Source organism: Oncorhynchus masou, chromosome 24 (assembly GCF_036934945.1).
Source record: "Oncorhynchus masou masou isolate Uvic2021 chromosome 24, UVic_Omas_1.1, whole genome shotgun sequence".
NCBI lineage: Eukaryota > Metazoa > Chordata > Actinopteri > Salmoniformes > Salmonidae > Oncorhynchus > Oncorhynchus masou.
Genome location: NC_088235.1, coordinates 1161020 through 1176809, shown reverse-complemented (window position 1 = coordinate 1176809; position 15790 = coordinate 1161020). Strand labels below are relative to the sequence as shown.

Genomic DNA, 15790 nt, shown 5'->3' with positions numbered 1-15790 from the left:
GGGAAGGCTTTCCAGTAGATGTTGGAACATTGCAGCGGGGACTTTCTTCCAGTCAGCCACAAGAGCATTAGTGAGGTTGGGCAATTAAGCCCGATGGGGTTGAGGTCAGGGCTCTGTGCAGGCCAGTCAAGTTCTTCCACACCGATCTCCACAAACCATTTCTGTATGGACCTCGCTTTGTGCACGAGCGCATTGTCATGCTGAAACAGGAAATGGCCTTCCCCAAACTGTTGACACAAAGTTGGAAGCACAGAATCATGTAGAATGTCATTGTATGCTGTAGCATTAAGATTTCCCTTCACTGGAACTAAAATGGGCCTAGCCCCACCTCCTCCAACAAGTTTGACTGTTGGCACTATGCATCTGGGCAGGTGACATTCGCCAATATTTGTCTATGGAGATTGCATGGCGGTGTGCTTTATTTTATACACCTGTCAGCAACGGTAGTGGCTGAAACAGCTTTTGTATCTATAGTGTACCAAGAAAACAAGATCCAGGCTCCATAGGAGAATCTTAATTGCATTTCATTGCCTCCTTTTCAAACCACATTGGACGAGAAGGTCAAAGGGGAGTAAATGTTGAGATCTTCCAATAGAGAGGACTCACCGATATCTGTCTGTCTCGGTGTACAACGGACTAGTTTCAGTAATTTTTATTTTAGTAAAGCTGTCTAATAGTGACATCTAGTGGTATAAAAAGGATATTACAACTTGAAGGGGGAGGCTCCCTCCAGTATTGAGTAGAACAATACATGTCAAATAACTACCATTCAATGTTGTTATTGAAATACATCTAGATAGATAGATGGGCTTCGCTGGGAATGAATCATGAACGTGGCACACGTTGCTGGACGAGGAGATTCATAGATATGAGAGACGAAGGCCTCTGAACTCTCACCAATAACTACCCCTCTGGACTGCTTTCCCTGTCCGGAACTTGAAGAATTAAGCATTTTTCAAACACCTGAAACAGCTTTCTCCTGCAAGGGGGCGCAAAATCTGACGTGAAGATCACGTCAGTGACTCAACCCCCTCCTAGGGACGGCACGGAAGAGCACCAGTAAGCCAGTGACTCAGTCCCCGTAGTAGGGTCAGAGGATCCCAGTGAAGAGAGGGGAGCCGGCCAGGCAGAGACGACATGGGGGGGTTCGTCGCACCAGTTCCTTGTCGTTCACCTTCGCACCCCTGGGGCCTACTGAAGAGATGAGTCTTCAGTAAAGACAAAGGTTGAGACCGAGTCTGCGTCTCTGACATGGGTAGGCAAACCATTCCATAAAAATGGAGCTCTATAGGAGAAAGCCCTGCCTCCAACTGTTTGCTTAGAAATTCTAGGGGCAATTAGGAAGCCTGCGTCTTGTGACCGTAGCGTACGTGTAGGTATGTACGGCAGGACCAAATCAGAGAGGTAGGTAGGAGCAAGCCCATGTAATGCTTTGTAGGTTAGCAGCAAAACCTTGAAATCAGCCCTTGCTTTGACAGGAAGCCAGTGTAGGGAGGCTAGCACTGGAGTAATATGATCAAATTTGTTGGTTCTAGTCAGGATTCTAGCAGCCATATTTAGCACCAACTGAAGTTTATTTAGTGATTTATCTGGGTTGCCGGAAAGTAGAGCATTGCAGTAGTCTAACCTAGAAGTGACAAAAGCATGGATTAGCTTTTCATCTTTTGACCAAAAGTTTCAGATTTTTGCAATGTTACGTAGATGGAAAAAAGCTGTCCTTGAAACAGTCTCGATACGTTCGTCAAAAGAGAGATCAGGGTCCAGAGTAACGCCGAGGTCCTTCACAGTTTTATTTGAGACGACTGTACAACCATCAAGATTAATTGTCAGATTCAACAGAAGATCTCTTGTTTCTTGGGACCTAGAACAAGCATCTCTGTTTTGTCTGAGTTTAAAAGTAGAACATTTGCCACCATCCACTGCCTTATGTCTGAAACACAGGCTTCCAGGGTAGGAAATGGAGGCTTCACCCTGTTTCATCTGAATGTACAGCTGTGTGTCCGTCCGCATAGCAGTGAACGTTGACATTGGTGATGTCATTCGGAAACACAAGAGGTAGAATATATAATGAAAACAATAGTGGTCCTAAAACCTAGAGGAACACCGAAACGTACAATTGATTTGTCAGAGGACAAACCATCCAGAGACGAACTGATATCTTACCAACATAATATCTAAACCTGTATACCAGGGAGCTAGTTTCCTGTGACAAATGTTTTTTGTTCTTAGGGGTGCGACTGCATCTTGAGTATTACCCAGACTTGTCTGCCCTTGACCAGCTCAGAAACATCCTGTGGTGTTCTGCATTCGCATCGAACAGCCCCCGCGATATGCAACCTTTCAGGGAAGTCAGGAACCAATATGCTCAGGCTCGCTTTTTCAAACAGATATTTGCATCCTGTAGCTAATTCCAAACAGTTCTGGGACACTGTAAAGTCCATAGAGAATAAGAGCACCTCCTCCCAGCTGCCCACTGCACTGAGGATAGGAAACACTGTCACCACCGATAATTTAATAAGCAGTTTTCTACGACTGGCCTTGCTTTCCACCTTGGCTACCCCGGCCAACAGCTCTGCACCCCCCCACAGCAACTGGCCCAAGCCTACCCCTACCTCGGCCAACAGCTCTGCACCCCCCAACAGCAACTGGCCCAAGCCTACCCCTACCTCGGCCAACAGCTCTGCACCCCCAACAGCAACAGCAACTGGCCCAACCCCCCAGCCTACCCTACCTCGGCCAACAGCTCTGCACCCCCACAGCAACTGGCCCAAGCCTACCCTACCCGGCCAACAGCTCTGCACCCCCCACAGCAACTGGCCCAAGCCTACCCCTACCTCGGCCAACAGCTCTGCACCCCCACAGCAACTGGCCCAAGCCTACCCCTACCTACCAGCTCTGCGCAACTGGCCCAAGCCTACCCCTACCTCGGCCAACAGCTCTGCCCCCCCACAGCAACAGGCCCAAGCCTACCCCTACCTCGCCAACAGCTCTGCACCCCCACAGCAACTGGCCCAAGCCTACCCCTACCTCAGCCAACAGCTCTGCACCCCCACAGCAACTGGCCCAAGCCTACCCCTACCTCGGCCAACAGCTCTGCACCCCCCCACAGCAACTGGCCCAAGCCTACCCCTACCTCGGCCAACAGCTCTGCACCCCCCCACAGCAACTGGCCCAAGCCTACCCCTACCAACAGCTCTGCACTCCCCCACAGCAACTGGCCCAAGCCTACCCCATTTCCCGTGTTCGAGCAAGGAGGCCTACAAACCTGACTCAGTTACACCAGCTCTGCCAGGAGGAATGGGCCAAAATTCTCCCAACTTATTGTGGGAAGCTTGTGGAAGGCTAATGAAACGTTTGACCCAAGTTAAACAATTTAAAGGCAATGCTACCAAATCCTAATTGAGTGTATGTAAACTTCTGACCCACTGGGAACGTGATGAAATAAATAAATCCCTCTGCTATTATTCTGACATTTCACATTTTTAAAATTAAGTGGTGATCCTAACAGACCTAAGACAGGGAATTTTTACTAGGATTAAATGTCAGGAATTGTGAAAAACTGAGTTCAAATGTATTTTGTCAGCTCGGGGATTCAAACTTGCAACCTTTTGGTTACTAGTCCAACGCTCTAACCACTAGGCTACCCTGCCGTCCCAGTGTATGTAAACGTCAGACTTCAACTGTTAATAGACTGTTTTTAAATGTAAATCACATTTTCATTTGACACACCCCAGTTTGGGAATACCTGCAATAAGACACACCCCAGTTTGGGAATACCTGCAATAAGACACACCCCAGTTTGGGAATACCTGCAATAAGACATACCCCAGTTTGGGAATACCTGCAATAAGACATACCCCAGTTTGGGAATACCTGCAATAAGACATACCCCAGTTTGGGAATACCTACAATAAGACATACCCCAGTTTGGAAATACCTGCAATAAGACACAGCACAGACATACTTTGATGAATCCATTTTAATGGAAAATGTAAAACCCCTTTGAACTTCAATGTACAAAGCATATAACACTTGCACTTTTAAAATTACAAATTGAAGCAAGCCATGTTTTAAAAAATACATCAGTGAATGTATATATGTATATATTTACACAATCGTTTAAACTTCAAAATGTGAATAAATTATTGTGTGTGTAAATGTCTCCATTTTACAGTGAATACTTCTTAATAAAATGCTGAAGTGTATCATCCATTGAGTCTTTTACATAATACAACTGTACACGCTTTCATACAATAGAATAGTTTGGCAGTTTGTTTTTAAAAGATATGGCATGAGGACGAATTCAGCAGCGACTCCCAGAGTTCTCGGGACAGCTGAAGTCGGTTTCCTCTCACAGTAACTGTCTCAATGTAGGAAACGGCATCCGTCTCACAACTCATCATTTAGCAAACTGTACAAGTCACATTTACATTTGATCTGGAACATCATCGCATTTACAGCTCCTATAAAATAAATACATCATTTTCACAGAAACAATATACAACAGTTTGAAAGAAAAAAATGAACTAAACAAACAAAAGGAAAACAGGAACAAACAGAGAACAGAAGGTTCCAGAACAGCAGTCAGCGCTGTGAGACCAGATTCTACTGAACTCAGTTCTCCTGATGCTGGGTGGTGATGCTGCTATGGTCAGTATCCTGATGCTGGGTGGTGATGCTGCTATGGTCAGTATCCTGATGCTGCTGTGGTCAGTATCCTGATGCTGGGTGGTGATGCTGCTGTGGTCAGTATCCTGATGCTGGGTGGTGATGCTGCTGTGGTCAGTATCCTGATGCTGCTATGGTCAGTATCCTGATGCTGGGTGGTGATGCTGCTATGGTCAGTATCCTGATGCTGGGTGGTGATGCTGCTGTGGTCAGTACCCTGATGCTGGGTGGTGATGCTGCTATGGTCAGTATCCTGATGCTGGGTGGTGATGCTGCTATGGTCAGTATCCTGATGCTGGGTGGTGATGCTGCTATGGTCAGTATCCTGATGCTGGGTGGTGATGCTGCTATGGTCAGTATCCTGATGCTGCTATGGTCAGTATCCTGATGCTGGGTGGTGATGCTGCTATGGTCAGTATCCTGATGCTGGGTGGTGATGCTGCTATGGTCAGTATCCTGATGCTGGGTGGTGATGCTGCTATGGTCAGTATCCTGATGCTGGGTGGTGATGCTGCTATGGTCAGTATCCTGATGCTGGGTGGTGATGCTGCTATGGTCAGTATCCTGATGCTGCTATGGTCAGTATCCTGATGCTGGGTGGTGATGCTGCTGTGGTCAGTATCCTGATGCTGTGGTGGTGATGCTGCTATGGTCAGTATCCTGATGCTGGGTGGTGATGCTGCTGTGGTCAGTATCCTGATGCTGGGTGGTGATGCTGCTATGGTCAGTATCTTGATGCTGGGTGGTGATGCTGCTATGGTCAGTATCCTGATGCTGCTATGGTCAGTATCCTGATGCTGGGTGGTGATGCTGCTATGGTCAGTATCCTGATGCTGGGTGGTGATGCTGCTGTGGTCAGTATCCTGATGCTGGGTGGTGATGCTGCTATGGTCAGTATCCTGATGCTGGGTGGTGATGCTGCTGTGGTCAGTACCCTGATGCTGGGTGGTGATGCTGCTATGGTCAGTATCCTGATGCTGCTGTGGTCAGTATCCTGATGCTGCTATGGTCAGTATCCTGATGTTGGGTGGTGATGCTGCTGTGGTCAGTACCCTGATGCTGCTGTGGTCAGTATCCTGATGCTGGGTGGTGATGCTGCTATGGTCAGTATCCTGATGCTGCTGTGGTCAGTATCCTGATGCTGGGTGGTGATGCTGCTATGGTCAGTATCCTGATGCTGCTGTGGTCAGTATCCTGATGCTGCTATGGTCAGTATCCTGATGTTGGGTGGTGATGCTGCTGTGGTCAGTACCCTGATGCTGGGTGGTGATGCTGCTGTGGTCAGTACCCTGATGCTGGGTGGTGATGCTGCTGTGGTCAGTATCCTGATGCTGCTATGGTCAGTATCCTGATGCTGCTATGGTCAGTATCCTGATGCTGGGTGGTGATGCTGCTGTAGTCAGTACCCTGATGTTGGGTGGTGATGCTGCTGTGGTCAGTACCCTGATGCTGGGTGGTGATGCTGCTGTGGTCAGTATCCTGATGCTGCTATGGTCAGTATCCTGATGCTGCTATGGTCAGTATCCTGATGCTGGGTGGTGATGCTGCTATGGTCAGTATCCTGATGCTGCTATGGTCAGTATCCTGATGCTGGGTGGTGATGCTGCTATGGTCAGTATCCTGATGCTGGGGTGGTGATGCTGCTATGGTCAGTATCCTGATGCTGCTATGGTCAGTATCCTGATGCTGGGTGGTGATGCTGCTATGGTCAGTATCCTGATGCTGCTATGGTCAGTATCCTGATGCTGCTATGGTCAGTATCCTGATGCTGGGTGGTGATGCTGCTATGGTCAGTATCCTGATGCTGGTGGTGATGCTGCTATGGTCAGTATCCTGATGTTGGGTGGTGATGCTGCTATGGTCAGTATCCTGATGCTGCTGTGGTGATGCTGCTATGGTCAGTATCCTGATGCTGCTATGGTCAGTATCCTGATGCTGGGTGGTGATGCTGCTATGGTCAGTATCCTGATGCTGGGAGGAGATGCTGCTATGGTCAGTATCCTGATGCTGGGTGGTGATGCTGCTATGGTCAGTATCCTGATGCTGTGGTGGTGATGCTGCTGTGGTCAGTATCCTGATGCTGGGTGGTGATGCTGCTATGGTCAGTATCTTGATGCTGGGTGGAGATGCTGCTATGGTCAGTATCCTGATGCTGCTATGGTCAGTATCCTGATGCTGGGTGGTGATGCTGCTATGGTCTGTATCCTGATGCTGGGTGGTGATGCTGCTATGGTCAGTATCCTGATGCTGCTATGGTCAGTATCCTGATGCTGGGTGGTGATGCTGCTGTGGTCAGTATCCTGATGCTGTGGTGGTGATGCTGCTATGGTCAGTATCCTGATGCTGGGTGGTGATGCTGCTGTGGTCAGTATCCTGATGCTGGGTGGTGATGCTGCTGTGGTCAGTATCCTGATGCTGGGTGGTGATGCTGCTATGGTCAGTATCCTGATGCTGCTATGGTCAGTATCCTGATGCTGGGTGGTGATGCTGCTATGGTCAGTATCCTGATGCTGCTATGGTCAGTATCCTGATGCTGGGTGGTGATGCTGCTATGGTCAGTATCCTGATGCTGCTATGGTCAGTATCCTGATGCTGCTATGGTCAGTATCCTGATGCTGGGTGGTGATGCTGCTATGGTCAGTATCCTGATGCTGCTATGGTCAGTATCCTGATGCTGCTATGGTCAGTATCCTGATGCTGGGTGGTGATGCTGCTATGGTCAGTATCCTGATGTTGGGTGGTGATGCTGCTATGGTCAGTATCCTGATGCTGGGTGGTGATGCTGCTATGGTCAGTATCCTGATGCTGGGTGGTGATGCTGCTATGGTCAGTATCCTGATGCTGGGTGGTGATGCTGCTATGGTCAGTATCCTGATGCTGGGTGGTGATGCTGCTATGGTCAGTATCCTGATGCTGCTATGGTCAGTATCCTGATGCTGTGGTGGTGATGCTGCTGTGGTCAGTATCTTGATGCTGTGGTGGTGATGCTGCTATGGTCAGTATCCTGATGCTGTGGTGGTGATGCTGCTATGGTCAGTATCCTGATGCTGGGTGGTGATGCTGCTATGGTCAGTATCCTGATGCTGCTGTGGTCAGTATCCTGATGCTGGGTGGTGATGCTGCTGTGGTCAGTATCCTGATGCTGGGTGGTGATGCTGCTGTGGTCAGTATCCTGATGCTGGGTGGTGATGCTGCTATGGTCAGTATCCTGATGTTGGGTGGTGATGCTGCTATGGTCAGTATCCTGATGCTGGGTGGTGATGCTGCTATGGTCAGTATCCTGATGCTGCTATGGTCAGTATCCTGATGCTGCTATGGTCAGTATCCTGATGCTGGGTGGTGATGCTGCTATGGTCAGTATCCTGATGCTGCTATGGTCAGTATCCTGATGCTGGGTGGTGATGCTGCTATGGTCAGTATCCTGATGCTGGGTGGTGATGCTGCTATGGTCAGTATCCTGATGCTGGGTGGTGATGCTGCTGTGGTCAGTATCCTGATGCTGGGTGGTGATGCTGCTATGGTCAGTATCCTGATGCTGGGTGGTGATGCTGCTATGGTCAGTATCCTGATGCTGGGTGGTGATGCTGCTATGGTCAGTATCCTGATGCTGTGGTGGTGATGCTGCTATGGTCAGTATCCTGATGCTGTGTGGTGATGCTGCTATGGTCAGTATCCTGATGCTGCTGTGGTCAGTATCCTGATGCTGCTATGGTCAGTATCCTGATGCTGCTATGGTCAGTATCCTGATGCTGCTATGGTCAGTATCCTGATGCTGCTATGGTCAGTATCCTGATGCTGGGTGGTGATGCTGCTATGGTCAGTATCCTGATGCTGCTATGGTCAGTATCTTGATGCTGTGTAGTGATGCTGCTATGGTCAGTATCCTGATGCTGGGTGGTGATGCTGCTATGGTCAGTATCCTGATGCTGCTATGGTCAGTATCCTGATGCTGGGTGGTGATGCTGCTATGGTCAGTATCCTGATGCTGTGTAGTGATGCTGCTATGGTCAGTATCCTGATGCTGGGTGGTGATGCTGCTATGGTCAGTATCCTGATGCTGGGTGGTGATGCTGCTGTGGTCAGTATCCTGATGCTGGGTGGTGATGCTGCTATGGTCAGTATCCTGATGCTGGGTGGTGATGCTGCTATGGTCAGTATCCTGATGCTGGGTGGTGATGCTGCTATGGTCAGTATCCTGATGCTGTGGTGGTGATGCTGCTATGGTCAGTATCCTGATGCTGTGTGGTGATGCTGCTATGGTCAGTATCCTGATGCTGCTGTGGTCAGTATCCTGATGCTGCTATGGTCAGTATCCTGATGCTGCTATGGTCAGTATCCTGATGCTGCTATGGTCAGTATCCTGATGCTGCTATGGTCAGTATCCTGATGCTGGGTGGTGATGCTGCTATGGTCAGTATCCTGATGCTGCTATGGTCAGTATCTTGATGCTGTGTAGTGATGCTGCTATGGTCAGTATCCTGATGCTGGGTGGTGATGCTGCTATGGTCAGTATCCTGATGCTGGGTGGTGATGCTGCTATGGTCAGTATCCTGATGCTGGGTGGTGATGCTGCTGTGGTCAGTACCCTGATGCTGGGTGGTGATGCTGCTATGGTCAGTATCCTGATGCTGGGTGGTGATGCTGCTGTGGTCAGTATCCTGATGCTGCTATGGTCAGTATCCTGATGTTGGGTGGTGATGCTGCTGTGGTCAGTACCCTGATGCTGCTGTGGTCAGTATCCTGATGCTGGGTGGTGATGCTGCTATGGTCAGTATCCTGATGCTGCTGTGGTCAGTATCCTGATGCTGGGTGGTGATGCTGCTATGGTCAGTATCCTGATGCTGCTGTGGTCAGTATCCTGATGCTGCTATGGTCAGTATCCTGATGTTGGGTGGTGATGCTGCTGTGGTCAGTACCTGATGCTGGGTGGTGATGCTGCTGTGGTCAGTACCCTGATGCTGGGTGGTGATGCTGCTGTGGTCAGTATCCTGATGCTGCTATGGTCAGTATCCTGATGCTGCTATGGTCAGTATCCTGATGCTGGGTGGTGATGCTGCTGTAGTCAGTACCCTGATGTTGGGTGGTGATGCTGCTGTGGTCAGTACCCTGATGCTGGGTGGTGATGCTGCTGTGGTCAGTATCCTGATGCTGCTATGGTCAGTATCCTGATGCTGCTATGGTCAGTATCCTGATGCTGGGTGGTGATGCTGCTATGGTCAGTATCCTGATGCTGCTATGGTCAGTATCCTGATGCTGGGTGGTGATGCTGCTATGGTCAGTATCCTGATGCTGTGGTGGTGATGCTGCTATGGTCAGTATCCTGATGCTGCTATGGTCAGTATCCTGATGCTGGGTGGTGATGCTGCTATGGTCAGTATCCTGATGCTGCTATGGTCAGTATCCTGATGCTGCTATGGTCAGTATCCTGATGCTGGGTGGTGATGCTGCTATGGTCAGTATCCTGATGCTGGGTGGTGATGCTGCTATGGTCAGTATCCTGATGTTGGGTGGTGATGCTGCTATGGTCAGTATCCTGATGCTGCTGTGGTGATGCTGCTATGGTCAGTATCCTGATGCTGCTATGGTCAGTATCCTGATGCTGGGTGGTGATGCTGCTATGGTCAGTATCTTGATGCTGGGTGGAGATGCTGCTATGGTCAGTATCCTGATGCTGGGTGGTGATGCTGCTATGGTCAGTATCCTGATGCTGTGGTGGTGATGCTGCTGTGGTCAGTATCCTGATGCTGGGTGGTGATGCTGCTATGGTCAGTATCTTGATGCTGGGTGGAGATGCTGCTATGGTCAGTATCCTGATGCTGCTATGGTCAGTATCCTGATGCTGGGTGGTGATGCTGCTATGGTCTGTATCCTGATGCTGGGTGGTGATGCTGCTATGGTCAGTATCCTGATGCTGCTATGGTCAGTATCCTGATGCTGGGTGGTGATGCTGCTATGGTCAGTATCCTGATGCTGCTATGGTCAGTATCCTGATGCTGTGGTGGTGATGCTGCTATGGTCAGTATCCTGATGCTGGGTGGTGATGCTGCTGTGGTCAGTATCCTGATGCTGTGGTGGTGATGCTGCTATGGTCAGTATCCTGATGCTGGGTGGTGATGCTGCTGTGGTCAGTATCCTGATGCTGGGTGGTGATGCTGCTGTGGTCAGTATCCTGATGCTGGGTGGTGATGCTGCTATGGTCAGTATCCTGATGCTGCTATGGTCAGTATCCTGATGCTGGGTGGTGATGCTGCTGTGGTCAGTATCCTGATGCTGGGTGGTGATGCTGCTATGGTCAGTATCCTGATGCTGCTATGGTCAGTATCCTGATGCTGGGTGGTGATGCTGCTATGGTCAGTATCCTGATGCTGCTATGGTCAGTATCCTGATGCTGCTATGGTCAGTATCCTGATGCTGGGTGGTGATGCTGCTATGGTCAGTATCCTGATGCTGCTATGGTCAGTATCCTGATGCTGCTATGGTCAGTATCCGGATGCTGGGTGGTGATGCTGCTATGGTCAGTATCCTTATGTTGGGTGGTGATGCTGCTATGGTCAGTATCCTGATGCTGGGTGGTGATGCTGCTATGGTCAGTATCCTGATGCTGGGTGGTGATGCTGCTATGGTCAGTATCCTGATGCTGGGTGGTGATGCTGCTATGGTCAGTATCCTGATGCTGGGTGGTGATGCTGCTATGGTCAGTATCCTGATGCTGCTATGGTCAGTATCCTGATGCTGTGGTGGTGATGCTGCTATGGTCAGTATCCTGATGCTGTGGTGGTGATGCTGCTGTGGTCAGTATCTTGATGCTGTGGTGGTGATGCTGCTATGGTCAGTATCCTGATGCTGTGGTGGTGATGCTGCTATGGTCAGTATCCTGATGCTGGGTGGTGATGCTGCTATGGTCAGTATCCTGATGCTGCTATGGTCAGTATCCTGATGCTGCTATGGTCAGTATCCTGATGCTGGGTGGTGATGCTGCTATGGTCAGTATCCTGATGCTGCTGTGGTCAGTATCCTGATGCTGGGTGGTGATGCTGCTGTGGTCAGTATCCTGATGCTGGGTGGTGATGCTGCTGTGGTCAGTATCCTGATGCTGGGTGGTGATGCTGCTATGGTCAGTATCCTGATGTTGGGTGGTGATGCTGCTATGGTCAGTATCCTGCTGGGTGGTGATGCTGGGTCAGTATCCTGTGGTGGTCATATCCTGATGCTGCTATGGTCAGTATCCTGATGCTGGTGGTGATGCTGCTATGGTCAGTATCCTGATGCTGCTATGGTCAGTATCCTGATGCTGGGTGGTGATGCTGCTATGGTCAGTATCCTGATGCTGCTATGGTCAGTATCCTGATGCTGTGTGGTGATGCTGCTATGGTCAGTATCCTGATGCTGTGTGGTGATGCTGCTATGGTCAGTATCCTGATGCTGGGTGGTGATGCTGCTATGGTCAGTATCCTGATGCTGGGTGGTGATGCTGCTATGGTCAGTATCCTGATGCTGGGTGGTGATGCTGCTGTGGTCAGTATCCTGATGCTGGGTGGTGATGCTGCTATGGTCAGTATCCTGATGCTGGGTGGTGATGCTGCTATGGTCAGTATCCTGATGCTGGGTGGTGATGCTGCTATGGTCAGTATCCTGATGCTGTGGTGGTGATGCTGCTGGTCAGTATCCTGATGCTGCTGCTATGGTCAGTATCCTGATGCTGCTGTGGTCAGTATCCTGGTCAGTATCCTGATGCTGCTATGGTCAGTATCCTGATGCTGCTATGGTCAGTATCCTGATGCTGCTATGGTGATGTGATGCTGCTATGGTCAGTATCCTGATGCTGTGTAGTGATGCTGCTATGGTCAGTATCCTGATGCTGGGTGGTGATGCTGCTATGGTCAGTATCCTGATGCTGGGTGGTGATGCTGCTATGGTCAGTATCCTGATGCTGGGTGGTGATGCTGCTATGGTCAGTATCCTGATGCTGGGTGGTGATGCTGCTATGGTCAGTACCCTGATGCTGGGTGGTGATGCTGCTATGGTCAGTATCCTGATGCTGGGTGGTGATGCTGCTATGGTCAGTATCCTGATGCTGGGTGGTGATGCTGCTATGGTCAGTATCCTGATGCTGGGTGGTGATGCTGCTATGGTCAGTATCCTGATGCTGGGTGGTGATGCTGCTATGGTCAGTACCCTGATGCTGGGTGGTGATGCTGCTATGGTCAGTATCCTGATGCTGCTATGGTCAGTATCCTGATGCTGCTATGGTCAGTATCCTGATGCTGCTATGGTCAGTATCCTGATGCTGGGTGGTGATGCTGCTGTGGTCAGTATCCTGATGCTGGGTGGTGATGCTGCTATGGTCAGTATCCTGATGCTGCTATGGTCAGTATCCTGATGCTGCTATGGTCAGTACCCTGATGCTGGGTGGTGATGCTGCTGTGGTCAGTATCCTGATGCTGCTATGGTCAGTACCCTGATGCTGGGTGGTGATGCTGCTGTGGTCAGTATCCTGATGCTGGGTGGTGATGCTGCTGTGGTCAGTATCCTGATGCTGCTATGGTCAGTACCCTGATGCTGGGTGGTGATGCTGCTATGGTCAGTATCCTGATGCTGTGTAGTGATGCTGGTCAGTAACATGTAGTTTTAGTGTGTTGTAGTGTGTTCTGCTGTTGTGGTTAGTGTCAGTGTGTATATATCTGTTCCAGGCTGAAGGAAGATGTCTCAGAGAGGGAGGCGCCAGGGAGGGAGGCGCCAGGGAGGGAGGCGCCAGGGAGGGAGGCGCCAGAGAGGGAGGCGCCAGGGAGGGAGGCGCCAGAGAGGGAGGCGCCAGAGAGGGAGGCGCCAGGGAGGGAGGCGCCAGAGAGGGAGGCGCCAGAGAGGGAGGCGCCAGAGAGGGAGGAGCCAGGGGGACTACGGGTCAGGAGTTCTCTTCCTCCTCCTGGCTGTACCTCCTCAGCGACGTCAATGCATCCTTCACAGAGTGGAACAAGATGTTCTTTACCTGGGGAGAGGACAGAGAGGAGAGGTCAAACAGGAGGGAGAGATAGAGAGGAGAGGTCAAACAGGAGGGAGAGATAGAAAGGAGAGGTCAAACAGGAGGGAGAGACAGAGAGGAGAGGTCAAACAGGAGGGAGAGATAGAAAGGAGAGGTCAAACAGGAGGGAGAGACAGAAAGGAGAGGTCAAACAGGAGGGAGAGACAGAAAGGAGAGGTCAAACAGGAGGGAGAGATAGAGAGGAGAGGTCAAACAGGAGGGAGAGACAGAAAGGAGAGGTCAAACAGGAGGGAGAGACAGAAAGGAGAGGTCAAACAGGAGGGAGAGATAGAGAGGAGAGGTCAAACAGGAGGGAGAGATAGAGAGGAGAGGTCAAACAGGAGGGAGAGATAGAAAGGAGAGGTCAAACAGGAGGGAGAGACAGAAAGGAGAGGTCAAACAGGAGGGAGAGACAGAAAGGAGAGGTTAAACAGGAGGGAGAGACAGAAAGGAGAGGTCAAACAGGAGGGAGAGATAGAGAGGAGAGGTTAAACAGGAGGGAGAGGCAGAGAGAGAGATGGAGAGAGGGTGAGGACAGAGAGGAGAGATACTTTAAAAAATATATGTACACCTTTATTGGCCCAATAGTTAAATAAATAGAGTTGCACTTTGCAGAAATTGCTCCTCCTCCTGTACCCCTGTCCTGGTCCCCTGTACCCCTGTCCTGGTCCCCTGTACCCCTGTCCTGGTCCCCTGTACCCCTGTCCTGGTCCCCTGTACCCCTGTCCTGGTCCCCTGTACCCCTGTCCTGGTCTAATTCAGCTGATGATCGGATGGCTTTTAACACCGCCTTCTGAATCAGGGTGTGACTATGACCTGAAATCAGAACACCGCCTTCTGAATCAGGGTGTGACTATGACCTGAAATCAGAACACCGCCTTCTGAATCAGGGTGTGACTATGACCTGAAATCAGAACACCGCCTTCTGAATCAGGGTGTGACTATGACCTGAAATCAGAACACCGCCTTCTGAATCAGGGTGTGACTATGACCTGAAATCAGAACACCGCCTTCTGAATCAGGGTGTGACTATGACCTGAAATCAGAACACCGCCTTCTGAATCAGGGTGTGACTATGACCTGAAATCAGAACACCGCCTTCTGAATCAGGGTGTGACTATGACCTGAAATCAGAACACCGCCTTCTGAATCAGGGTGTGACTATGACCTGAAATCAGAACACCGCCTTCTGAATCAGGGTGTGACTATGACCTGAAATCAGAACACCGCCTTCTGAATCAGGGTGTGACTATGACCTGAAATCAGAACACCGCCTTCTGAATCAGGGTGTGACTATGACCTGAAATCAGAACACCGCCTTCTGAATCAGGGTGTGACTATGACCTGAAATCAGAACACCGCCTTCTGAATCAGGGTGTGACTATGACCTGAAATCAGAACACCGCCTTCTGAATCAGGGTGTGACTATGACCTGAAATCAGAACACCGCCTTCTGAATCAGGGTGTGACTATGACCTGAAATCAGAACACCGCCTTCTGAATCAGGGTGTGACTATGACCTGAAATCAGAACACCGCCTTCTGAATCAGGGTGTGACTATGACCTGAAATCAGAACACCGCCTTCTGAATCAGGGTGTGACTATGACCTGAAATCAGAACACCGCCTTCTGAATCAGGGTGTGACTATGACCTGAAATCAGAACACCGCCTTCTGAATCAGGGTGTGACTATGACCTGAAATCAGAACACCGCCTTCTGAATCAGGGTGTGACTATGACCTGAAATCAGAACACCGCCTTCTGAATCAGGGTGTGACTATGACCTGAAATCAGAACACCGCCTTCTGAATCAGGGTGTGACTATGACCTGAAATCAGAATATCGTCTTGGTGTTTGACACTGGGGACCGGACCGTCTTGGTGTTTGACACTGGGGACCGGACCGTCTTGGTGTTTGACACTGGGGACCGGACCGTCTTGGTGTTTGACACTGGGGACCGGACCGTCTTGGTGTTTGACACTGGGGACCGGACCGTCTTGGTGTTTGACACTGGGGACCGGACCGTCTTGGTGTTTGACACTGGGGACCGGACCGTCTTGGTGTTTGACACTGGGGACCGGACCGGGGACCTTGGTGTTTGAC

At 50.2% G+C, this 15790-nt stretch overlaps 1 protein-coding gene across 1 annotated transcript in view; it reads right to left on the bottom strand.

The window, feature by feature from the left end:
- Positions 1-12467: 12467 nt before the first annotated feature.
- LOC135513355 (probable JmjC domain-containing histone demethylation protein 2C) overlaps positions 12468-15790 on the bottom strand; it is a 126545-nt gene continuing 123222 nt past the window's right edge. The window contains 1 exon segment of the mRNA XM_064936283.1: positions 12468-13654. Coding sequence (XP_064792355.1) covers positions 13571-13654 — 84 coding nt within the window. The 3' untranslated portion in view covers positions 12468-13570.